Source organism: Phasianus colchicus, chromosome 17 (genome assembly GCF_987193195.1).
Source record: "Phasianus colchicus chromosome 17, bPhaCol1.hap1.1, whole genome shotgun sequence".
NCBI lineage: Eukaryota > Metazoa > Chordata > Aves > Galliformes > Phasianidae > Phasianus > Phasianus colchicus.
The window spans coordinates 1,062,744-1,088,804 of NC_143452.1; the positions used below are offsets into that span (position 1 = coordinate 1,062,744).

Genomic DNA, 26,061 nt, shown 5'->3' on the forward strand with positions numbered 1-26,061 from the left:
TAAACAGTGATGGATATGAAATTAAAAGAAATGCTGCATTAAGGTGCCACCACACTGCTGGGCTTTGTTTCCAAGAGCAAGAATGATACCAATCTGGTTTGATAAGAAACAAATTGCAAGCTAAGTAAATTTGCATTTTAAACTTATTTTCAGCAAAAACCACTCCTTCAGCTACAGCAGCCCCACTCACGTTCACGTGGTCGCTCTAAGAAACCAGTCACTGCCCAGTATCCCATCCAGAGGGCTTCATTCTGCTCCTGTCCTTTTCCACTAGGCAAATTCTGTCAGCAGAGTGATATTTTCTTTCACTTTCTCACCGACGAACAACCGTGCTCAGACAAGCAGATTAACCAGAAAAAAAAATCATTTGCAGAAAACCCCCTCAGCTCCTATTCCTGCCCAGATAGGCTTCAGGGAGCAAGGCTCTGGACCGTGAGGGCTAGCAAAGAGCTGTGCACCCTGAGTGACGAGGATCAGCAGTTTGAAGTTAAGCAAATCACCAAATCTCTCTGTTCTTCCTGTGAACTGACACAGGAGCACTCAGTCAAACCTGGATTTTTCTACTCTGTAGAGTTTGACCGTGCCATATAAAGTCTTATTCGATATCGGAGGAGCACCACCAGCATCCTGCTGAATGGTTTTGCAGGTGACAACATGGGAGCCAGACAGCTGCATTCAACAAGGGTACGTACAACTATTTGGAGCCCTACACAGTACTTCCTTTGGAAGTATGGCAGAGTCCCTTTAAGATCAGCTTAGGACAAGCAGGCTGGGGAACCTGCACTCTTGCAGGAAACAGGATTTTTCTAATGGACCAAGTCCCGGTAATAACCTGCAGCTGAAAAGATACAGGACAAGGCATCCCTTAACCTGAAAAGGGCTTTGGGAATTGTGATTTCCAAAGGGGAAAGCAGAATGGGTTCTCTACTCTGCAGCTATGCGATATGTGGAGATTTCTTTCCACTTGATTCATCACTAAGAGAAAGAGGACTACCCTGGATGGCCCAGAAGAATCACTTCAGTCGCTCAGGAATTATACAAAGATTACAGTGTTTAATATTAAACTGGGTAGATATTTAAAGCATGTTTTTACGTGGAATTCTCATCTCATTGCACAAAGAGGGGACAGGAGAATATCCTAACTGAATCAGGAACCCCTGCTTCTGTATTGTGCTCTGGAACACTCCAAAACCATGTTTGAACTCATTGCAGAATACTTTCAAACGTGTCCTTCAGCTCATGCTACTGCAGAAATGAAAGCAGCATGCAGCCCACCATGGCTCAGTGCTGACTCCAAGCTTCAAAAGAGCCTGTGACATACATATTCAAAGGGAATACATCAGGGAATACTCAGCTGCTTCACCAGTTCATTTTGGCTGCTGTAAGTACACCAAAGCATTGCTTAACAAACATCACGAAATCCAGACTGGGAACAGGAAGTGCCCTCAAGCAGAAAAGGACATTTTACTTTTCATCAAAAAAGGAGCCCCCAACCCAGTAGCTTTAGCTATTCACTATTCACTAACTTGCTAATTATTTCAGCTACTTGCCAGGTGAGTCTCCTTACAGTTGAGGAGCATAGACCACAGTTGAGGGTGCAAAAATAAAACAGGAGTGATTCAGCTGGGAAGTGGTGAAGAGGAACAGCACAGTGAGTTTGAGGAACAGAGCTGTGTGTAGACAAAGCTCCCAAGCAGGTGACACCTTCACATTAAAAAGGTGTTACACATAGCTCAAAAAATTACTTTGCACGTGACACAAAAGGAAAAAAATTGGCACAACACTTACAAAAAGGGTAATCAAATTTTTTAATGCCCTGGTCTATTTCCAACCCTGATCAGCAGCAACAGAAACTCTTGTTCAGTTTGTCCACCCACTGTGCAACCAGCCTTAGAAACATCTAACCAAGTAACCTATGAGAAATGGTTCACAGTGGAGTTGAAAACGATGGGCTGAAGCCCACACACTGCCCACTGGAAGCTTAGTGGTATGGTTTTCTTTCAGCTGTTCAACCTAATATGTCAGATTCATCCACTGCAGTGTGAAAAAACAGTGAGAACAAACAGAACCAAAACACAAAGCAAAGCAAAACCACACACAAGTGAATCCATGAGAACGATTAAAAGCCTTCCAGCTAAAATCAGCCAGAATCACACAGTAGGGCTACGTGTATCTGAACCACCCACTCTGAGCTTCACCTTCAGCCCAAAGGCATTCACTGCACTCACTTGACTTAAATCACTGAGTCCATACATTAGGATAAGACAGAGCAATCCCACAGAAGGAGGACTGTGTGCTCTTTCTCCAAATAGAACGTCTGCTGACAGATGTCTGCCTGGTAGCATGGCTTTCACCTGAACAGAACAGAAATCATCCCTTTGAGAAGAGGCTGGAGTAACCAAAATTTCGTCTCTCACCTTTGCCAATCCAGAGAGAAGTTCCAACGCAGCCAGTGAGATGCTCATGTCCTGCCTCCACTGTGAGTTGAGCCTTTGGGTTACCAGGTGAATGCTGCGTATCAGAAGTCCTGCAGCCGTATCTGTATTAAGAGCTAGGATATAACCCCAGTAACACATACCACAGGGAGGGAAAATAACTAAGCATTAGTAACAATAAGCAAAGCACAGGAACAAGCCAAAGCAGCCACGATACGCACATAAAATTATACACAACCCAGAATTTGGAAATTTGGTCTCTCTTGCACAGGCTAACTCTCCTGTATGCAACCCTAGTACACAATACAAATTGATTCAGATTAGCACCTTGTATCAATTTGGTTTTGTTTCTTCTAAAGACATTTTGGACAACCACAGCACCCGGATGCATTTCAGCAGCAGAGCAGCTCGTGCTGGGTTGTGCTGCTGTTTGCTACCGCACTTACACTGCTGCAGTGTCTTGCAGACTCAGAAGAATTTAGTCACATATGTTAGACATCAGTACTCACATGGAGTCATAATAATGAACCAACAGAGCACGTGTAACTTCAGATATCTAAACAAGAAGTTACCTATCCTCTCTATGCACAGTATTTATCAGAAGCTGCATTAGGTATTTACATGTAGATAATGAAAGAAACCAACCTGGAAGAAAAGATATAATTGATTCTAAATGCTTAATTTTCCTGAACCTTTGGCTAAAATTAAAAACAAGAGGTGCTTTTAGGAGCAGTTGCTCATAACTTCATTATATTAGGAACACAAATATTATATACACTTGTTAAAACTGAAATAGGCAAACTAATTTCAGCACCAGTGTTCTCTGCCAGTCTAGCAGCAGATTCACATGTCAGCTATAGTTAACTAGTAAAAATAAACCATCTTGTTTCCAATTTTCCCTTCAAGCATTCAGTAGGAATGTTGAAATTCCTTTTGTAAGTGTATTATAACCTTACCTTGTGGGCACAGATTTTTTTTTTCTTAAATCCAGTAAAATGAATCAATAATGCCTACAAGTTCAGGGCCAAATATTACAAAAAATATCTTTCAATTTACACTTAGGGTTTGAAAAGTCAGCTTGACTTAATGACAACATGACTTAAAACGAGGGTTTTTTTTAACCTTACAAAGGAACATTTTACATTGCAAGATGCCAAAAACTTGCCAATGAAAACACAAGAATTATATACATAATTAAGGTGGTGTGGTAAAAACCAGCACTTCAAATCATTTCAGACAAATCCTTTAGAGAAATAACTAACACATTTAAGCAAATCCCTTCATCTGTATAACATATATATGTGAATATGCTAAACCTTTCCCACTAATCTCTCTCTTCCTACATTGAGAAAGAAACATTTTTATCTGGTGAGAATGAAGTTTCCCACCTAGCCTACAAGGTGGTCTGTTCTCACATTCACTTCATCAGTTAACATCAATTGCACTGCTAAAGCATGAAAGAACAAATGAAATTCCAGAATCTCCACATTCAGCTGGCTTACCACACAGACTAAATAGGACATGGATTCTACTACAGAGATTCAAAAAGGGCACAGTACAAGACAAAACAAACCAATATTAATTGCAGAGATCTTGTTATAACAAATGACACGTTGCAAGCGTTCTGCCTCTTTATCTTGCAGAAACAGGAGTCCCCCAAATAGTCTTTAAAAACACTTAAGAAAAGGTACTTCTAAACTTGGAATGCTACCAAAATGAATGAAGCCATTAATTTGCACCTGGTATACATTTATCGCATTCCTGTTCATGAAAACACATGATAAAGTAAAACAGTCTTCCACAAGCTTTTTTAAAAATGGTATTGGGAGAGTCCTTTAGCAGGCTAAAAACCAACCAACACAGAACCAGCCAGCACATGTGAGCACCGCACATGGGTGCATATGGGATCAAATCAGCAAGGGAATATCCATCTTGGCTTGAAAACACCCACACACATTAATGTATTAGCCAGAACTACAAAAGGGGAAAAAAAAAATCAAGTTAGGATATAATAGTACATTTTTTCCAAAGAGCTGTCCTTACCATAATCCCTTAGAAGGGCTTGTGCTGGTCGTTCACTATCTGGGGTTGTAGGCTCCGTACTGCCTCCACTTGCAGTACTAATGCCACTGTTAGTACGACTGTGGCTTTTGAAGAGGTTATTTTCACCACCATTCTGCAAAGTTAGGAAAAAAAAAATCAGAAAAGTGAAAACCCAGCAATAATGTAAACTAGCCACTACTGTGAAAGACCAACATCATTTTTTATGAACGACTTGCCTGGTAGAGGATGGAAAGGCTGCTGACGTAGTCTACCGAGACTTCAGCAGAGCCTTTCACACTGTCTGCCACAGAATTCTCCTGCAGAAGCTGGCAGCTACACTTTTCACTGGGTAAAGAGCTGGCTGCAGGGCTGGGCCCAGAGACTGGTGCTGAACAGAACTACACCCAGCTGGCAGCCAGTCATGAGAGCTGTTCCTCAGGGCTCAGTAGGGGGGCCAGTCCTGTCTAATGGTGTTACCGATGATCTGGATGAGGGGACTGAGTGCACCCTCAGTACATTTGCTGATGACACCAAGCTGGGAGGAAGCGTCGATCTGCCTGGGGGTAGGAAGGCCCTGCAGAGGTCTGAACAGGCTGCTCGATGGGCTCAGGCCAACTGTATGAGCTTCAGAAAGACCAAGTGCAGAGTCGTGCCCTCTGATCACAGCTCCATGCATTGCTACAGGCTTGGGGCAGAGTGGCTGGAAAGGTGCACAGAGAGGAAGGATCTGGAGGTGTCAGCTGGCTGAACGTGAGCCAGCAGTGTGCCCAGGTGGCCAAGAAGGCCAATGGCATCCTGGCTTGTGTCAGAAACAGCACAGCCAGCAGGAGGTGATCGGACCTCTGCAGTCAGCACTGGTGAGGCCGCACCTCGAGCGCTGTGTTCAGCGTTGGGCTCCTGACTACAAGAAAGGCACTGAGACCATGGAGTGTGTCAGAGAAGGGCAACAGAGCTGTGAGGGGTCTGGAGCACAAGATTATGAGGAGCAACTAAGGGAACTGAGATGGTTCATTGTGGAGAAGAGGAGGCTCGGGGGAAACCTCATCGGTCTCTACAACCACCTGAAAGGAGGTTATAGTGAGGTGGGAGTCAGCCTTTTCTCCCAGCTGATTAGTGATAGGATGAGAGGTAATGGCCTTAAGTTGCACCAAGAAAGGTTCAGGTAGGATATTAGGGAAAGCTTGTTAAAATGAGTGGTGAGGCATTGGCACAGGCTGCCCAGGAAGGGGCTGGAGTCACTGTCCATTGAGGGACATAGTTTAGTGGGCATGACTAAATGATGGGCTGACTAAATGATCTTAATGGTTTTTTCCAACCTTAATGATTCTATGAAACTGAAGGTCCGTTTTAAGTAATGAGAAGATCTTCTGAACAGAATTCTCTATAACAAAGGATACTTTCAGATGGATCAGACCTCTGGACTGAACTTATTTAAAGATAGATAAAATGAATCACATTTTTTTCTGAAGCAATAACTTCATTAACAACAACTAAACAAATCTTACCGTTTCCATTTGGCAGCCAATGGCTTCTAACAGTGCTGAGTCTTGAACAATATTCAACATTGCACCTGAAGAATTAGATGTAAGAGGTAACTAAAAACCACAGTAGAATAATTACAGCTACAATGTAGAGAAGCACTGAAGGCCGAAGCATCCAGAATCTCCTTCCTGATTTATACACAGCTTTTATAAGAGTTTTATAAAGCAGAAGGATTTGTTCCAGGCTTAGCAATCTGATGCAGATGAGAGCTGAGATAGAGAATTCTTTTGGCTATTTTAAAAACACTTTGAACACAGGTTTCCTGAATTCCTCAGTTCTGAAGGATTCTTGTTTCACAGAAGGGCTGGAATGTTTCCCTGTCTCCCAGCAGATTGTGCTCATTTAAAAACTCAGGTTACATTTAAAGAGGTTTACTGGTTTTGTGAGTAAAAAAGCAGCATTTGTTAGGTAACAGACAGCCAAAGTGCACTGTGTGTAACCCAAAGCCACCTTAAGGGTTACACAGTACTGTCTGGGCTCCTCTCTGTGCCTGGCACAAGGACCCTCCCTTCCTCAGTTTGGCCATTAAGAGCCAAAAGGCACCTGGTAACTGGCAAACAGAAACGTGCTTTCACTACTTAATGGGCTGTCAGTACAGGCAGCAGCCTGTTGGAAGGTAAGGTAATATCTGCTCCATCCAGCAACCCTTAAGACATCGACATGAGACCACAGTCATTCTCATCACAATCAATCATCAAGGACCCGTTAAATGAACAACAAATCCACTCTAGCACAAGCATTCTTACAGAGATGTTTCTGTCCAAAATCTACGCCAGTGTTTCCAACACCACCCTCCACACTCTCAGATTATTAAAGTAAATATAAATTTCATTTCAGTTTAGCAAAAACATTACACCAAATTCCAAAATCAGGAGGTCAGAGGCACGATCCACCAAAACTCATTACCTACAAGTGATCTCCAGGACCCACATTTTCATGCCTTTTTATTTTTTTTTATTTTTTACTGCATTCAAATCAAACAGCAAGTAGACAGAAAAATCCAGCCTGGGAGAGAGAGCTACAAACAAGAGTAACACACAGGTAAACTAAAAGTGACGATGTATTCTGGATGCCTTATGTCAAGTGGTACACACAGCCTGTAGCTGCATTATTTTTTCTCCAGCACAGCCATGAGGGCTTAGGAGAGCAACAGCTGCTATAGGAAGGGAAACACTCCAGTTGTTGTCAAATATTTAAAAAGCAGCTGGAAATAAGCACCAATGTTTCTAAGAGATGGTGGCACATGCAAGAATCTCTGGCTGAGCTACAGACTCAAGAATCCTCTCCAAACAAAGCCAGCAGGACATAAACTCCTCTTACATGTGTAGCGAACAGTAGGAAAATTGAAGAAACAAAGCAGTAAGGTCTGTCAGCCAGGTAATGGTACAAAAACATCATAGGCAGAGTATCTGAAAAGCTGGCATGCAGGCACCAACCTTTAGTGGAGGCATATAAGAACGCATGGGTGGGATTTAACAGAACATCACTCACCTTACAGCTGATACAGCCACATGTGCACTGATGTTCTGTGAGCATGACTAAGAAACCACACACATCCTCATCCCTTCACTTGCAGCACTGGCTGCAAATCATCCTTTAAAATTATTATCCCCATGTCTTCTGCTTGTACAGAAAAGGTTTCAAGAGTTGTCTTGAAAGAACAGCTTTCAGAAAGACTTTGCAGACTGGATTTGTTTCCATTCACTTCATTGCTTATGCACTTTTTCCTCCCTCTCCTATTATCCAGGCAGGCTTCCAGAACCAATCAGATATCTACCCAGTGCAAACCCACTTGCTTTTTAAACTGTTAAAAGAAAATGGCATGGTAACTATTTTGAGGACACCATAATGTGAAGAAAGGTAGTTTTACATTATGAGAGGGAAGCAAATAAGGGAAAAAAAAGTGTAAGGCAACAAAATTTTTACCTGCCTGAAAACACATCTGCTTAACAGACTGTGCACTATTTAAGATTCCAGCTTCTACTTACTTCCTCAGCACTGACACCTTAACACATCCAACCACCTCAAAGCACAGTTTGTTGCCAAACCATGATGTATCTGCAGACTGTATGCTGGAGCTTTTCTGCAAGGATTGACACAGTGCTGAACAAATACCATCTGTACTCTGCCAGTGCTAGTGTACTTGTTACCCCATATTTCAATTTGTTTCTAGGCTCAAGCATGGCAAAAACTGAAATGTTCCCTGTAACCCATTACTCAAGATATTTTAGCAATATTAGAACATTTCTTCCTATTTCCATTCTGAGATATGACTGACTTCTACTGCTAGAACATGCTTTAATTCTATTTTTACTTTTCAAGCGCCATTCTACATTTAGAATGGTAGAGATTACATTTAGAATGGTAGAGAGAGATTACTTAACAAAAATGTGAGGCTTTAAAGATGTTTTGAGAGTATGAGGGAGATTATACAGAAGACGATCTGACAGGAATTTCACCTTTTTCTTGCAAAGTATCCCATGAATGTACCGAATTATTCTTGGAGAGATGAAGACACTTCCATAACACAATTGATAAATTAAAAATGTTGAAATTACCTAGTATCATCTGAGTGTTGTTGGGATCTGTTTCAGTTTGCAAAGCTCCTATAAGTATATTCACAAGCCTCAGCTTCAAGGAAAGGAAGGTTACTGGTTTATCATACGTTGAGCTGTCATCATTGCTGAATTTCCCTTCCAGGACAACCTGAAGGAACAATGAATTTATTTCAGTATCAATTAGAAATCAATGCCATATTTACACTAAACACACCAGCATGGCATTGCTTTCAAAAGTCAGTATCCACAGCACAAATTACTCCTGTCAAACTTGTGCTAAGAGTTTCAGGGCTAAACAGAATGCCAAATACTCCAACTCACCTCACCCAAATGCCACTCCACAACCCAAAAGACAAAATTCAACATGTAAAACAACGCCGTAAGGTTATTACCTCCGATTTTATAGTTCCAAAATGATGAGGGAGAGGCAACAAAGACAGCAAGATGTTAATTGAAGCTCTTCTTAGTTCTGTGGGGTTTACATAGATTTTAAACTTTGAGAGTTCTCTGCAAATCAAAGCACCATACAATTAATCAACTTTTCATAAGATTTTGAAGCCAAACCTAAGTGAAAATTAAATATACAGCCACCCCTTGGTCTTAAATAACTTGAAATATCCAATGTAGCTATTTCTTCCTAGATTCAAGATTCTTATTTTATAGCAGTTGCAATGAAACAATTAGCAAATTATGAAATCCTGCCTGAACTGTTTTGCACTGAACCATTAAGCAAACGAAAGTCTTATTCATATTCTGCATCCTCAAGGCAGGAAGGGCCAGTCACAAGTCTCTGTGTGCTTACTGCAAATCCCACCAACCCAGCTCTACCAGAAATCCCCAGAATATGCTTGTGTGCATCTTGTATAAAATACACTCTGCTTGGAAATAGATCACATTTCTTATGAAGCCACGAGTAAATTCTGCTTGTAAGATCCACCTACAAGAAGCAGCAGCTCAGACTTAAGCCCAGAAGATGAATAGTAGTTTATGCATAACTTAAAACTGAAATGCACCATCAGTGCATACAACATATGGAGAAGAAGGCAGGCACAGCAGTAGTAAGTGCCTTAAGTTATTTAGCAAAATATGCAGAAATCTGTACAAACAAGGGCATATATTCTAGTTTAGGAACCTACTCCAACTTCTCTAGTCTGTCTAAATGATCATTTTTTTCCATTTAGTGGTGTGTAAAGTTGCTTTCTGAATAAAGTCACTGCAGTAACATCCAGTATAGAACATGCTGTAAAACTCTCCTTAGAAATAAGTCAGCTCTAAATGTATTCTTTTCCCTATTCTTGTTTTTTAATAATGAATACTTAGATAACACTACTCAAACATTCTCATTTTTAAAAAGGGCTGCTACTACTTTAAGGATAATTGCATTAAATGAAATGAAAAGTCAGAACTTATGAAATGCTGCTGTTATCACTATCACATACACACACAGCATGGGGCCCACATTACAGAACTCCAGTGAAAGCCATCCAGGAATGACAGAAACCCCAGAAGATAAACATCTCCCCATATTTCTGATAATATCTATAGGCAAACAGCATTTTACCTGTCGGGTAAAATAGTTTCAAGAGCCGAAATGAAATACGGAACCACGACATCAATTCCTTTCAGGTCACAGCAGAACAGAGGAGGGGAGTTCAGAATAACACTGGCAAGAACGGGGTGGCAAACGAAATCTGCTATCTGCAAACCCTGAATTAAAAGCATGTAAAATCTGACAAAGAAAGATAAGATTGAATTATTTGCACATAAAAAGTATCAGCATCCGACATGAACATGAATGTGCAACAATTAGATCTTTTCTACATAGAACAGCTTAAACATCAGAGCTGAGAGAAGTTTTTCTGAGCATTCCCCAAAGTTATGTTAGCACAGGCAAGAGCACATTGCTAGCTTTCAAAAAAAGCCACACTAATCACACATACTATATGTGAAAAGCCAGCAGAGCACCATTCTGCTGAAACATCTGCCTTGTTGCAGCTCAGGGGCTGGGAGCTGCTGCAGCTACAGACAGATGTGTGCTAACAGTGCTTCCTGCTACCACCTGCCCCATGTAAGGGTGTAAATGAGACCCTGGTTCTAATTCCCTAGCACAGAATAAAAATACTGCAAAATCCTTGGGGGGGGAATAGGACTGTGACAGCAATTCTAACATCTGGAAAATAAGAGGGAAAACATAAATCAGCTATTTCAAATGAAAAAGCAGAGGGATGTGAAGCATCTTATGTAGCTGGCCATCATCCCAAGGTACTTCATCTCTTATAGTAGTTAGATTCCTCTACAGGTTTTAGGTTAAAGGGTATTTGTATTAAAAAAAAAAAAAAAAAAAACATAAAAAACCTTTTACAACTTAACAAAACAGAGGAATCTGACTGTGTAAGAGAAACAGACCATCTAGTGCATACAGCACTACCATATGAAATAAAATGGTTCAGTCCTCCAGAAGTTTTGATGCCTCCTATGGTAAAGGTAATTGAACAGTTTGAGAGAGTTATTATTTATAAAATTGATCATCTGCCTCTGGCTTTTTCTACTTTTTCACCAAAAAAGTTGGAAAAACCAAGACTATCATAGGCAGGATGGCCTTACTAGAAATTAAACTGAAAATCAAAGTAGTTCAGGATGAAAATAAATAAATAAATATATGTATATATATATATATATATATATATATAAATAATAGAATATTAATGCACTTCTGTATGTAAAAACGATTAAAAAATATATACTCCATTCTAGTGTTTCTTGACAACGTAACACCCTTCGCAGTCTAACAAAACACAGTCTTACATCTGCACACTTCTGTCCATCCTACCAACATTTGATGGCAAATTTAAAAACCTTCAAGTGTCAAAAAGACCACAGAAGTTCCCTCCAGCTGCTGGAGGGCCTCCCCTCAACTAGAGCTTGAAGAAAGCCCAATGGAAACCAGCACTGTGAGAAGACAAAGCCAACGCTCAGTTTACAGAGAGAGCTCAGTCTGTGCCATGTGCAGGCGAACCACACTCTTAGAGCTGGCAGCACAGGATTCAGACAGTAACTGAATGCTGTGCACTGCAAATTCCTTTGCACTGTAAAATTACACCAATAAAGCAACTGAAAGATAGGTTAGTACCGGGATAAGTAAGCTGGTAATATTTCCTCCCCAGTCTTCTTGCTACAAAATATCCTACACAGTGTCCCGCACGCCTCTGCCCTTCCTGCTTCATAGTTGTCTGGGAATTCACTGGCATCAAACAAAGGGTTGGAAGCCATTGTATCTGTGGACATTTGGGATCCTTTCCGGCGAAACTCCACACTAGCTTGAGTTGCTATAGCTGAGAAGAGAAAAAACAGCATTTCACTGCGTTTGTTAACATATATAATAGGCTCATGGGATCCTGGACACAAAGATCAAGTCCAATTTAGCAGTTATCATGAAGCTGTTAGTTCACTGCATTTGAGTCAGTGCCTCTGTTTAGGAACTATTTGAGGCTATAACTAACTTTTGTCCTTGAAAGGATTGCAACAATTGACCTTCATATTCTGAAGTTAATCCCAATTTTGTGTTGGGAAGTGTCTCCTTTACCCAGCAATACCTCCCTATCCTCTCAGAGGACAAGGATCTTCCTTGCCTTGTTCTCATCTCCAGAAAATGACTTTCCTTGCACTCTTAAAACACCATCAAACTTTTTCACTGTGCCATCACTCCTACCTCCACACAAGTGCTTACTTGCAACTGACTGATCACCTATCTTGCTCTGAACATCAAACTACTTCGATCCAATTATGTTGCATAAATGATAATTTAAAAAAAAGAAAAAAATCCAAGCATTCCGAAGGACCCACTGTAAGAAGGAAATCTGCTGAGAGCCACTCTCCTGCTTTGGTCCCCCTCTTCCTCAGATGGAAGCTGCCAGGAGGGCAGGCCTCCCCTGTGTGCTAACACACACCGTGCTCTGCAGACACCTCGAAAGACCACCATCCCCACAGGTGACTGGGTTCTGGGTTCTGGTTACAGCGGGGGAACTGGAGCTCAATGATCTTTAAGGTCCCTCCCAACCCAAGGTTCTGTGACCCTGCTTGGCTTTGTGCTCTGTTCCTGCAGGATGGCTCTGCCAGTCTGACTCAATCCAATTCAGATCTTTTTTCCAGTACACCTTTCACACATCAGTATCAGACATATAGGCTGCAAGAGGCTACTCATCTTGCTGGCTTCTTCATTTCTTCTAAAATGGCAACCAAAACAAGTCTATGTGTAGTGCCCTCAATGTCCAAGGAGATAGGAAAAAAAACAAAACTGTAAAAAATTCACTCTTGGAATACTAATGGCAGAAGCAGCATTTTCTTTCTCATTTTTAGCTAAGACTATGCTGACCTTCAGACATTTTACGAGCTACAAAACCAAAGAGAACAAATAATGTGTGCTCCTAATGAATCAAGCTAACAACGCTACCAGAACCAGAGAACCTGCTCTATCTCACGCCTGGGATACTTGGGAATATCAGGTTCACAATCAGTCTTGCAAACAAAGACTCGAACACATGGTTGTATGGAATACTTTTTCATTTATGGATAAGATTTTTGTTTGGATTTAGTTTTTGTTGCTTGTTTGTGTTTCTTTTAAAAAGAAACTTTCCAATGACAAGTGCCTCCTGTTAATTTTTGTCTGTAAATTCATTGTTTGACCTATTGTTACCTTAGAAATTTTCACAGTGTAAGTAGTAAATAAGCACAAATCTTTATGCATCTTCCCATGAGCCATTTTTTGTCCTGCATAAGCTATCCAGCAATATACTGTAGTTGGAAAAAAACACTACATGCACAATGCATACAAATCAAACACTAGGTCTGTAAAATAAGCTTTAAGTAAAAAAAACATGGTTAGTGCAAAGTCCTGAAACTCATGACATGATCACAGACTAAAGTACATAAAAGATGGGACTGATTCAGGCAGATTAATTTGCTTTTGCCAACAATCCTCCCCATTCAAAAACACACACAAAAAAATTACTTGTCTTTTTCAAGTAAAAGTGCAAAAGCTACAAGAGACAATGAGAATGAATTTACAAATAAAAGATGGGATTATGGGAAAAGAAAAGCATGACCGCAATTAAGGAAAAGCTACTTGTTCCTACTTACAAGATTTATAAGAAAGAAGAATTTGGATAAAAGATGCTGCAAGATAATAGAAATAAAATGGAAACAAATCAAAGGACAGCAGTAGTTATAAAATACTTTTAAGATGGTGAAATTGTAATATAAGTTAAGAAGCTTTTAGCTTTTTTAAAAAATAGATTAAAAGCTTTATGATACAGCAAGCTTGTTAAACACATAGGAAATCGGCATTCAGGTCCAAAACTATGGTTTTGAAAGTATCATGCAAAACAATGAACAAAAAGTTACAAAATACTAGCAAGATTTAGATCTGTTCATATCAATGTACAACAGTTCTTTAAAAGGATGCATTAACCCTTCCCAGCTCAGGTGCATTTGCCTATGTCACATTGTACGTGGAGCACACAGCGGCTCCCCCACGGCTTCAGTGACTCGGTTATGTCTCATAGGGGGCAGATTACTTACCTACAGAGCCTTTCAACCATAAGCTTCCAAACCAAATGCTCCTGACTGCATTACTGCTCCATCCTCTGTATGCCGTACTGCCAACAACCCAAACCAGCATGGGCATGCCTCCCCTGACCATCAGCTCCACCAGCAACCCTCCAAAGCAGAAATAAGAGCCAGAGCACCACTAGAAAGATCAGCATCTCAGAAACAACCTCCAGAAACCGATGAGAGAGTAAAAGGACTCCAGTAACCAAGCATCATGAGAACAATCTGCATCTCTCGCATTCTCCGCACACCTGGGTCAGATCAAGACCTACGTCAAGCCTCTCAGCAATACTCAAAACTTCCCTCATCAGGGCTTCTCCTACCTGTCTCCTAGACCTATAGTCCTTGGGGCACCACAATAACAACAGGAGGGCCAAAAGTGATGAGGACTGAACTTTACCCCAGGATTGCTTTGAGGCCCAAGAGCACCTCGGTGATACCAGCAAACATCCACAGCACAACTCCCCCAGCCACTTTACAACACATGGCTGGCAAGCTTGTGACTTCTTTAGGAACAAGGTTTAAGAACAAGCCCATCCGACTGGAAGATCCTCTCGTTGAAACACTGGCACAAAGATTAATGAGTTTCTCCCAGTCCCACCATTTGCTGAGGACAGCGATGAGCAGCAACACACTTAAACAGCCCTGTGTGTCTGATACATCCAGCTGGAGCTCAGCACATGCACACGCTCCCCAGAGCTGCCATATTGAGGAATATCTTCCTAAAGCCTTCCCAATGGATTTCTTAAGGAGGTTTATCATGTGGAGCAAACCATGCCACACTTAAATAACTATCACTGAGCCATCTAATTCTACGGACTGTACCAACAACACCCAACTCCAATGCCAAACACATTTCAGAACAGAACATTTTTCCTCTCTTCCCATGATACAGAATAATGTTTAGCAGCTGCCTTCTATAAAGCTTCACCGCTAAGGTTTCAATGCAGAAACTAAAACCTGACATAGAACAGGCACAAGAGCATTGGCACTGATGATGCCAAGATCCCTGTTACATCTTCAGAATCGAAACAACTATGAAAGACCGTCTGGAAGGAGGAGGCTCAGAGCAAACAGGAAGATGGCTTTCTAGGTGATGAAACTCTATCAACATTCAGCTCTATACAGATTACCTCCAGCTAACCTCACAGCAGAGAAAATAATTCTGCAATCTCTCTTTTCCCAAACAGACACAGACTAAAAACACAACAACTGCAAATGTGAAATATCTATGATAACCATTGCAGGATTCTAGATTAGTACAATTTTTACCATGAAAATAACAGAAAATTGAAAAGAGTGGGGCAGTATTTATTTTCACATAACCATAGAATAGCTGAAGTTGGAACATGTGGAGATCACCTAGTTGGGCACCCTGCTCAAATCAAAACAAGATCAACTAGAGCCGGCTGGGTTACTCTCCCATCCACCCAAGTATTTTTCAGCTCAAAACCTACAAGAAGTTCCATATTTTTTCCACCTCAGAAATGCCTCTCTTACTCTTCTTGACTTCCTTTCAGGAGGGGAAAGAGTTGAAGAAATCAGAAACACGAGGAACCACACCTAGAATAAAACCAAAAGGTCCAGAAAAGCAGTATCTACTAATTTGCCTGGGACTTGACCAACTGCGCCTTAATTCATAAAGCTCATCAAAAAGATGTCTTATAAGGTGGGAGAAAGATGATGTGCTAGTCCCTTGTCAGGGGACTAGTCAGCAGGGCTCATTTAAAGAAGTTGAACTGATTTCTGAAGTAAAATTTGAGACTGCATCATGGTTTCTTCTACGGTAGCTCATGAACATTTACTTAGAAATCACATCATATCAGTATTTGTTGAAAGTTTGTGTCACCTTTCTGGAAAAGCGTACCAGGGCAGTGAGATCTCCTTGGTCTTGCAGAGAGAGGATTTTCTTCCTGAGGCTTACACAAGATTTATCAATAACAGTGCCAAACACGCCAAACACATCCAAGCTAGTGACATAAGCATTACAGTACTAAGCTGTTGACAATTGGAGATGGACTGTAATATACAGGCACAGCCAACCCATAGACAAAAAAAAGTCATAACAGGACTTCCTTTTGTCCCCTTCACTAAGCACAGGGATTTTGACAACTAGCTGTCCCTTCTCTGCTGATCTCTTTTCACAAGCCTCACCAAAGGGATCAAGTCTAGCCAACACAGGTTCATGAAAGACAAGTCCTGCCTGATTGACCTCATCTCCTTCTATGACCAGGTGACCTGCCTGGTGGATGAAAGAAAAGCTGCTGACATAGTCTACCGAGACTTCAGCAGAGCCTTTCACACTGTCTGCCACAGAATTCTCCTGCAGAAGCTGGCAGCTACACTTTTCACTGGGTAAAGAGCTGGCTGCAGGGCTGGGCCCAGAGACTGGTGCTGAACAGAACTACACCCAGCTGGCAGCCAGTCATGAGAGCTGTTCCTCAGGGCTCAGTAGGGGGGCCAGTCCTGTCTAATGGTGTTACCGATGATCTGGATGAGGGGACTGAGTGCACCCTCAGTACATTTGCTGATGACACCAAGCTGGGAGGAAGCGTCGATCTGCCTGGGGGTAGGAAGGCCCTGCAGAGGTCTGAACAGGCTGCTCGATGGGCTCAGGCCAACTGTATGAGCTTCAGAAAGACCAAGTGCAGAGTCGTGCCCTCTGATCACAGCTCCATGCATTGCTACAGGCTTGGGGCAGAGTGGCTGGAAAGGTGCACAGAGAGGAAGGATCTGGAGGTGTCAGCTGGCTGAACGTGAGCCAGCAGTGTGCCCAGGTGGCCAAGAAGGCCAATGGCATCCTGGCTTGTGTCAGAAACAGCACAGCCAGCAGGAGGTGATCGGACCTCTGCAGTCAGCACTGGTGAGGCCGCACCTCGAGCGCTGTGTTCAGCGTTGGGCTCCTGACTACAAGAAAGGCACTGAGACCATGGAGTGTGTCAGAGAAGGGCAACAGAGCTGTGAGGGGTCTGGAGCACAAGATTATGAGGAGCAACTAAGGGAACTGAGATGGTTCATTGTGGAGAAGAGGAGGCTCGGGGGAAACCTCATCGGTCTCTACAACCACCTGAAAGGAGGTTGTAACAAGGTGGGGGTGGGCCTCTGCTCCTGGGACACTAGTAGCTTCAAATTAGGCCAGGAGAGGTTGAAGATTAGGAAGGCTTTCTTCTCAGAAAGAGTGGGGAGGCATTGGCACAGGCTGCCCAGGGAGGTAGTAGAGAGTCACTGTCCCTGGAGGTGTTTAAGAATCATGAAGACGTGGCACTGAGGGATATAGTTTAGTGGGCATGATGGTTAGACTAGATGATCTTAGTGGTCTTTTCCAACCTTAAAGAATCTATGATTCTATATTGACTAGAATAAGCAGAGGCAAGTGAATGGACACAACACCAAGATATGATAGGCCCCACTTGTGTGATGGAGAGGGACCACAGCATACAGCCCTTTTGACCCATCTCATCAGTCCAGCACAGCACCTTTCGCCTTACAAAGTTCTAGATGTAAAAGATATCTTCTCGAGGCATCTGGTTTCATAGGTTAGACTCCTAGTAAATAAGCCTTTTAATTCTGACTTTTATCTGACTTGGAAGATGTTGATACTTCAAGTCAACAGGAACTCCATGAGGTTAGCTCCTTGGGAGTTTTCTGAGCAGCTGACTTTGAGATCTACAAAGAAACAGTGCCTCTCTACAGAGTTTCAGCAGCACAGATCCTTCTTCAGTGCTTACTTTAAAATAGTTTTAAGATATCCCAAATCCTAAACCCATCATTTCTGCACAAAGGAAAAATGTGATTTGTGGTACAATGAATAAGGAAGTTCATCGGTTTAACCATTGAGTATTATTAGAAATCCAACTTGGTACAACAAACCTCTATCTATTTTTCATACTTTGGGCCAGCGAGCTTCTGCTGAACTGATCTCTTGTAGAAGTTCAGAAGACATCTGAAGTACAATATAAAGAACAGGAAAAATGCAAGGACTAAGTTTTTTTTTCCCTGCATATTTATCACTCAAGGAAAAAGAGGCTTGAAAGCCTCTCTCAGCAGAGCCCTAATTCTTCTATCATATCTCAAAACATCTAACTTCTAGAGCTGAACAAAGTGCAGGAGACAAAATAAATCTAGCACTTGAGTACTGTAGACAAGCAAGGTATCAAGTCATACATGGGAACATGTAACTACTGTCATTGAAAGAAAACAACTTGCTATTTTAAGAATCATCTGCACACATAATGCTCTCCAAAAACATGAAGCATCACTTTGTGTGGTATTTGCAGTGAGGTTTGACAATTTTACAAACATAAGAGTCACTATTAAAATTTGCCATTACTCAAAGATATATTCAGGCAGATTTCAAACCAGGAAATGGACTCTTGCCTCTTTACTTCCCTCTGTATAAAATCTTTCCCACTAGCACAATTGTAACCAGCCTACTTGTTAGAGTCAGTGAGTGCTTAATTGTGAAAAGTAATTGATTTATTTAATTTAACAGCCTCCAGACACCCATCGGTGCTGGTCCAGCTGGGAGGGGTTAACCACTATAAGCACTTAGGACTTTATTTTTATTTATTGATTACACATTTATGTTAATCTTGCAGGTAGGAAATGTCAATAAGACAAGAAAAAAAATGAACACATATTTTCAGTAATATTTACCAGTCATGCTGCTGTCTCTGTTTATTCCATTATGAAGTTTACAGTGAACAAATGCTGCGTCAAATAACCATGATCCAAAGAGGTTCAAGATGCTGTTAACCTTTGGCCTGCGAGGAGCTGGCAGTGGCCGTGGCTCAGAACTTGTCTGGTTTGGGCTAGAGAGCGGAGAAGTAGAGGATGGTTGGTGCTGCACTTTGGAAGCATGTGCAGTGGTTGCCTGTTTGAATGGAAGAACAAATCAGCTCCTAGAAAAATGAAAATTACTTCCTCTAACGAAGGGAGCTATCCAACAGGACAAGTACACAAATACAGAATACGAAATCTTACAGTGCTGGTTTTCATTGTTGCTTTATTCACAGTCACGGCCCGATGCCTTCGGTTATGGGGAGGAGTCGTGTTGATAGCAGTGTTCTGGGGCATGCTCAGCCTGTTTACTGGCGTGGGCGGTGCACTGTCTGACCGGGGTCGTGAAATACCTGCAAAAATCAAGCTAGCTCTCAGCATGTCTTCTATGAACTCATACCCAGCAGCACAGCTACTCAGTCTTTGGACTTTCTGTAAATAGACTGCTTTCCCTCCTTCTCCAATCCCATAAACAGGCAAGAAGAAAAACATTTTTCCCTTTTACTGGCAAAAATAAATGCTCAAACAGAAGAAAATTCTGGTTGCATTAAATAAACAAATGTTAACAGAAAACCACTTCAGAACCTGGGAAAATGCACACGGGAGTACTAAGCCTAGGAGCAGGCAGAGGGAAAGGAGCAAGGGTCACTTGCCAAAGCCAATTTAACAGCTCACTCCTGCCAAAAATCACATGCATCTCACCTTTGCCCTTCTTTTCCAACCTACATCCCACAGCCCATTCTGAGGCAGCTCTAGGATGTTTGACCCTCAGTCAGCTCAGCTCACTAAATTAAGACAAAACCAACACACAGTGCAGCATTCCGCTGTTTTAGTGAGCCAGTTCAGCTTGCTGAACAAACACTACAGCGAGTGCAAGGGATGGGTAAGAAAGCTGAGCAAGCTACAATTTTCTGGCAGCAAGAAGTTAGATCAGCCATCTCACAAAGCCCAGCCTGGGGGAAGTATTTGAAGTGTGTAAGAAGCTACTCTTTCTAGTCACAGATTCCGACATAACTAGCTTAGAAATTCCCTCTGCCAAACTTGCAGTGACATACAGCACTTCTTCCCATTTCAATGAATACCATCCCCCTCACCCCCTGTTCAAAAAATTAAGTGCAAAACTGCAGCATGTCTGAAGACTGGACACAGTTTTTTGACTACACTGAAACACTCAAATGCTTCATATACACAGCACAGAACAATGAACTGTGAATCACTACTGCTGCGCCCCAAGCAGAGGTAATGTATGTAGTATGAAACTTACTCCTTTGGGACAATTTGTTTTTTGAGAGGGTGGAAAAAAAGGTGCAGCATTTTGCCAAATGCACACATCACCTAAACACGTACCAGAGAGGGCAAGATAAAAACAATGTGCTTCAATGTTTGATGTAGTGGGTAACAAGATTTCTCATTAGCCTTAGCTTAGTTCATCCATCTGCCCAAGACACAGTGTGTGTGTGTGCTCTATTTGATGTCACCAATAGCTCTGCTGTGCCCAAGAGCTACATTTGTTTGTTGGGCTTTTGTTGTTGTTGTTGTTTTTTAATTCAGCTTGCATCGACAGGAAAGGATTCTCTCCATATTCATGCTCAGTTTGCAATTTTTATTTATTTTATTATTATTTCAGTGGAGATGCTCAAATCCATCCCAGGTTAGCAGTGCGATAGAGTAATACAAAGATGTTGTTTTTAGGAAGTAAGGCCATATTTTGCCTATATATAGTTTACCTTTCACAAATTCCAGTAGTATTTGACTACTGAATATTTAATAACTCAGATGTAGTACTAATAAATAGCAATCATTAAAATTCCTTAAAGTTGGTGGCAAGGAATCTGGAAGCAGCACAGTACACACAACCATTTTTAAAAGTCACAATCATCTCCTACAACAGCCCCAGTTTGTGGAAGTGAGAACTGACCATCAGCTCTTTTCTGTTATTTGGTAGCTTTTAAACAATGCTACTCCTACCAAAGTGAAAAACATAGCAACCAAAGCTTGTTTGCACAGGGGAATAGGGTACCAACAGAGCCTAATTCCTCAGCCTATTTTTTCTCCTGCACAGTTTCTGTACCTGTTCAACTGCAGTCCAGTACCAGCTCACACTTTTGGCACATGCCAACACTTGCTTGCACACATTTAAAGAAAAAAGTAGTAGGAGACAGGTGGCTCTTCTGAGCCATTAACTCTGAAGAATTTTCAGTAAGACTGAAGGGTACTTAGAATACTGCCTTACATTTCAAGTGCTTTACAGTGTCACTTAAAATTTAGCAGCCAGTGCTGATATCTAAACCTATCCTTCAGGGGAACCTAAACAACTCGGTTACCAGGAGATGCAAAGAAACACAGCTCTTCTTCTCAGCAGCAGCACTCACCTACCATTCCTAAACTAATGGCAACTGCCAGCTGCAAAATAAGTACCTGAAGATTCCCATCAAAAATCAATAACTACCAAGAAAGGGGCACTGCACACAGCTGCTGTCACAAAGTCAGCAAATGGAGTCGTCAGTGCTCACAACATGCTAGAAGTGTAATGCCTGTATTGCTGGTTAGACAAAAGGAGAACGCAGCCTTATCTAGGGGAGAGACATTAATGCTGGACTCAACATTTAAAACTTTTTTGGCATTCATAAGGTCAACTGTAACTTTCTGCATTCAAATATAACTACTGTGTACACAGACAGTTATTTAGAAATGGTTTCAGGTCCCTCCCCTATCAATTTTAGGCTGTACTCACAAATGACAAATGGTCACATCTGTTTTCTGAAGAATCCAGATGAAAAAAGAAAAAAGAGAAGAAAGTAATGACCAGGTTACTGTTCTCAGCTACCCACAGGTAGGTCAAAAGCATTACCTAGGAAAGCATCCACTAAACAGCTGATCCCACGCATGGCACGGAAGAATATTTGAGGCAGATGCTTAAGGCAGGGGTATTGATTCAGCTCTTGAGTCATCCCACTCACATTCAGAAACTGCTCCTGAAATTTGGGGGTAGAACTAATAATGGCTGGGTTACTCAAATCCACAGGATTACTGCACACACACAAAAAAAGAGAATATGTTTTAGTCAGTTTAAGGACAGTTTTTAAGATTACAAGAATGTTTAGAGATGTAATACTTTAAGGCAATTAATTAACAGTAACACATGAGATCATCAAATAAAAACTCTCAAAAGGTCAGCATCTTGTGCCGGCATTTTTTCTGTTGGAGACTTTTTTGTTGCTTTTACTCCATCACAGGAGTTACAGGAGCCCATTTTTCCTTCCTAGATTAGTAGTGGCACACTGTGTTCAAACATTTAAAAAGCAAACAAACAAAAAATTCCCTATTTCAAAAAGCTTTAAACATTCAAATAGTCTTAATCAATTTATTAAGACCCAGTGAGCAAGAGCACACCCTACAGAGAACAATCCTGCAGTCGCAGTAATGTTCAGAACTTCTGAACTCCATTTTTAAGATCTTACAAAGTTAAGATTCTTCCCAAAAGGTAAATGGTAAATTACACCTTGTCAGAAAAAAAAAAATGAAGTGAAAGTGAGGGAGTAGGTTGTAAAAATGTGAGTTTTTTCCTGCCAAGTACAAATGCTGCACCCAGCAAGCCTGGATTGGGAAGACACTACAGAATTGCAACACTGCTATCAGAAATGAAGAATAAATTTTAACTAGTAAAATAAGTAAATTTTAAACCTAAATAAATGTTAAGATGATGTTAGAGGAAAAAGTCAATTATGCTGTCCATTGGGAACATTAATGTGATGCCTTCCCAACACTCCTCAGAACGAAGCACACCACTTGGTTCTGTTGCAAATTTGAGGAAGGGTAATATAGATGTTCAAATTAACCTATGAAGCTTTCTTTATAAAAGCAAAGAGATACACCCATTTTAAAAATAATCTTTTGTTGGTTAAATTTAACGCCCTGGAAAGCAAATGGAAGCAGTGCACATCTCAGAGTTATTGTTCTGCTTTTCCTGTTTGCTATCTCAGAGAAGCACAATTCTATTGAAGTCCTGTTTTTAAGATCCTCCAAAATGCCATAGCTAAAAACACTTTTTAACTGAACTTGCTGACTCAGAATGCAAACTGGTGTGCTGAGAACGGAATGGCCCACTCACAGCTTTGCCCTGGACTGCTGCAGGGCTCTTGTATGACACATTTCTCACACTTTATTCTACTTCAGTACATCTAGCTCGGCAATCTCCAGAGAAATTTTTCATTTGAAAATCTTCAGAAACAATGCAGTACACAGAATGGATGGTTGTAGCTACAATACCTCAGCATGTGTAAAAAGCGAAACCAAGTTTGTGCAATGCACTCATTGTCCATTTCAGGAGGAATCAGACCAGCATCTTCTTCAGGAATTTTAAATGGAGGAAATGAAGGTCCATATGTAAAACGCAGTAACCTAGAAAGCAAGTCAGACAGATCTGTCATGCAGTTAAAACTCCTCAAAATGTAACAGTGCATCAAAGCCTCCAAGAAATGAGCAGGAGGCCATGAGGAACTACAGCAACACAATACCATGAGGATAATGGCTTAGGTAAGTGATTTGGGATCCTCACTGGTAAGCCTCTCTGAGCTGCTGCTGTCTGATTTGAGTCCTGCTTCATCCCCCGCTTTGCAAACTTCGTTCACTTCCCTGACCAGCATAATCTTGGTGTTCTCAAAAAGCATGGAAGAGAGAAAAGTGGTGCCTTCTGAAATTCCTAATCATTCCCAGAAACTATTTTTTGGTTTCCCTAAGCTAAATGCTCTTGTAGCACCATTTCTCACTTCAGATATTGTAGAAGCTCTGCTTACTCCTGAAGTTAAAGAGGCTGAGTTACCATTCACTGCAGCCAGTTCACACAAAGGACAGTCAAAGCACGTAGGGAACCACAGTCCATCACAGTGACTTGTTTGGCCAGAAAAGTAGATGAACTTTAGGATGAGGGCCTTCTTTAACTCCAAAACAGAGATACACATTCTCATATCAAGCAGGAGCCACTGTGCAGTGTGCCACACTGGATGCCCCAGCACCCGTTTGCATTTTGTGCCCCAGAGGCATGGTCCTATAGGGTTTTGCTGCAAAATTACCTAATCATGACCCGCCCAGTGAATCTTAGCATCAGCCTTGGCTTGCACTTCTTGCTAAGTCATGCCTCACATCTCTGTGCTGCAGAACACACAGCTTCACAGTCCCTCTTTTATGGGCTACGAGAAACCAGCTCCTCAAGGAAGCTGACAGAATCTTAACTGAAATTTGAGACTTACTCAAGAATGACTACAAACAGAAATAAGTTGTAATGCATGTATCCAGCACAATCAGTTAAAACAGACTTATAGCATCCTATGTGGGGAAAAGGAGCATCTATTGGTAGGGCAGCACAAGAGACCTTGTTTTATTCCACTGTGACATCATAGCCATGGATACAGATTAACACTGCATAAGGGTACAAAGTTCCAAATATAATTTGCTACCTGGATTTGAGATCCTTATTTGTGGCTGATTGATGACAACTCAATTCAGACAACGGTTCACTAGGATAGCACTTTAACTGTTTGAAGCTTTTATTTTACTTAAGTATTAAGAATTCAGCTTAAAATCCACTAAAAGTTAGCATCAGAGGAGTTCAGTTTGCCAGGGGTTAGATATAAACCAACATTACTATGCAGCTGATCAGCAAAATAAAAGTTACAGAAAACCTGCAGATTACTGTGAATCAACAGAACTAAAACTGTTAATCAACAGTGAAGGATAGAATTCGGGTATGAAGTGCATGGAACAGAAATGCCAACGCATGTTTGGATTCAGAGCTGCGCTTTTCAGATCAGTGAATCATAAAATATCTTCTGTTATGCAATGCTGCATTGAAGAACCAAAAATAGCTAAAGAAATAGCGTGGGAAATACACAAAACTTGCATTGCAGCTTTATTTCCCACAGGTTTAACAATTAGCTGCATAATCTGGAAACAGCTATTTATACTTGCTTTTTTAACAAGTAATTAAAAAGCAAGTTTTCAGTATTTAATTTTTCACAATGCAGCAATTTTAATACATTTTCAAACTTTCATGCAAATCACTATTAAGTCTCAAGGCAGACTCATCCCCCTGGTCCTCACTTCATCATCTCCAGGAGGATGAGATTTATCCCACAAAGACTTCACACCACAAAGAGCCCAGTGATATCAGTACTGATGCTCTCCGCACTGTTTGAGGCTTCCTGCTACAGCCCAGCCTCTCCTGCAGCCCCCAGTTCCACATAGTATGGCTTGGTACTGCTCCTGTGGAGGAAGAAGTCTGCAGCCTGCATCTGGCCCATCGCATCCCACAGCCAGCCCATCGCATCGCTGCAGCTTTACAGAGCAGGAGATGCCTCAAACACAGACACTGCTCAGTGGTGATAAGCACCTCATCATCTTGGTGATGCCTGTTACACACAAATCGTAATACTACACTAATGCTAATGACTCATTCCTCACAGGATATAATATGAAAGTCAGTGATGGAAACTGATATATATTCACACTGAGTAAAATGCTGATTGTTGGAGAAATGCTGAGATTACACAGTAACAGGGACAAACCAATATAGACAATTCACTTGCAGAATGAAAACACATACATGCCCAAACCATAAGAGCCAAGAGCATTTGTAAAATCTCTTATTAAGCACTTTGTTTTGCTTATTCACTCTGGGATCACCGTGCATTCCAGAAACACAAAACTCCAGAGAAATCAAGCCGTGATGATACCAGCAGGCATCTATTTCTTTGTGCACAATTTCTCCCACCTGGAGGTCAGAGCACAGATGACCTTGCTCCATTGCTCCACTACTGCAGGGTGATGCCGCCAGTTGGCCACCATCTCTTTGGCAGTTTTCCAGTACGGGGGTGTTGGAAAGCACCGCGTACAGGCCAGCAACCACACCTCGAACAGCACACCGATCAGCTTCTCCGCCAGATTCTCAGCAATGCCACCTTAGAAATGAAGCATACTTTTAGTGAGTGCTCAATCTAAATAACTTCAGACATCTCCTCAAGGAATATTTTGATACTGAAGGACTCTCACAACCCTCACAGCTGCATCTCACCTATTAGATTACAGTTTAAGCAATAACA

The 26,061-nt window shown here is 41.4% G+C and overlaps 1 protein-coding gene across 5 annotated transcripts in view; it reads right to left on the reverse strand.

The window, feature by feature from the left end:
- The window catches only part of RALGAPB (Ral GTPase activating protein non-catalytic subunit beta), a 64,518-nt gene that overhangs the window by 26,195 nt on the left and 12,262 nt on the right, over window positions 1-26,061 (reverse strand). For 2 of the 5 annotated variants that reach the window (XM_031605630.2, XM_031605631.2), the window contains 12 exons: window positions 25,734-25,920; window positions 23,234-23,365; window positions 21,816-21,994; window positions 19,169-19,317; window positions 18,842-19,058; window positions 11,709-11,910; window positions 10,140-10,307; window positions 8,971-9,085; window positions 8,579-8,726; window positions 5,984-6,048; window positions 4,479-4,611; window positions 2,418-2,551 (listed from right to left, as the gene is read on the reverse strand). In XM_031605630.2, the coding sequence (XP_031461490.1) occupies window positions 2,418-2,551; window positions 4,479-4,611; window positions 5,984-6,048; window positions 8,579-8,726; window positions 8,971-9,085; window positions 10,140-10,307; window positions 11,709-11,910; window positions 18,842-19,058; window positions 19,169-19,317; window positions 21,816-21,994; window positions 23,234-23,365; window positions 25,734-25,920 (1,829 nt within the window). The other 3 variants (XM_031605632.2, XM_031605633.2, XM_031605634.2) reach the window with 3 other exon arrangements.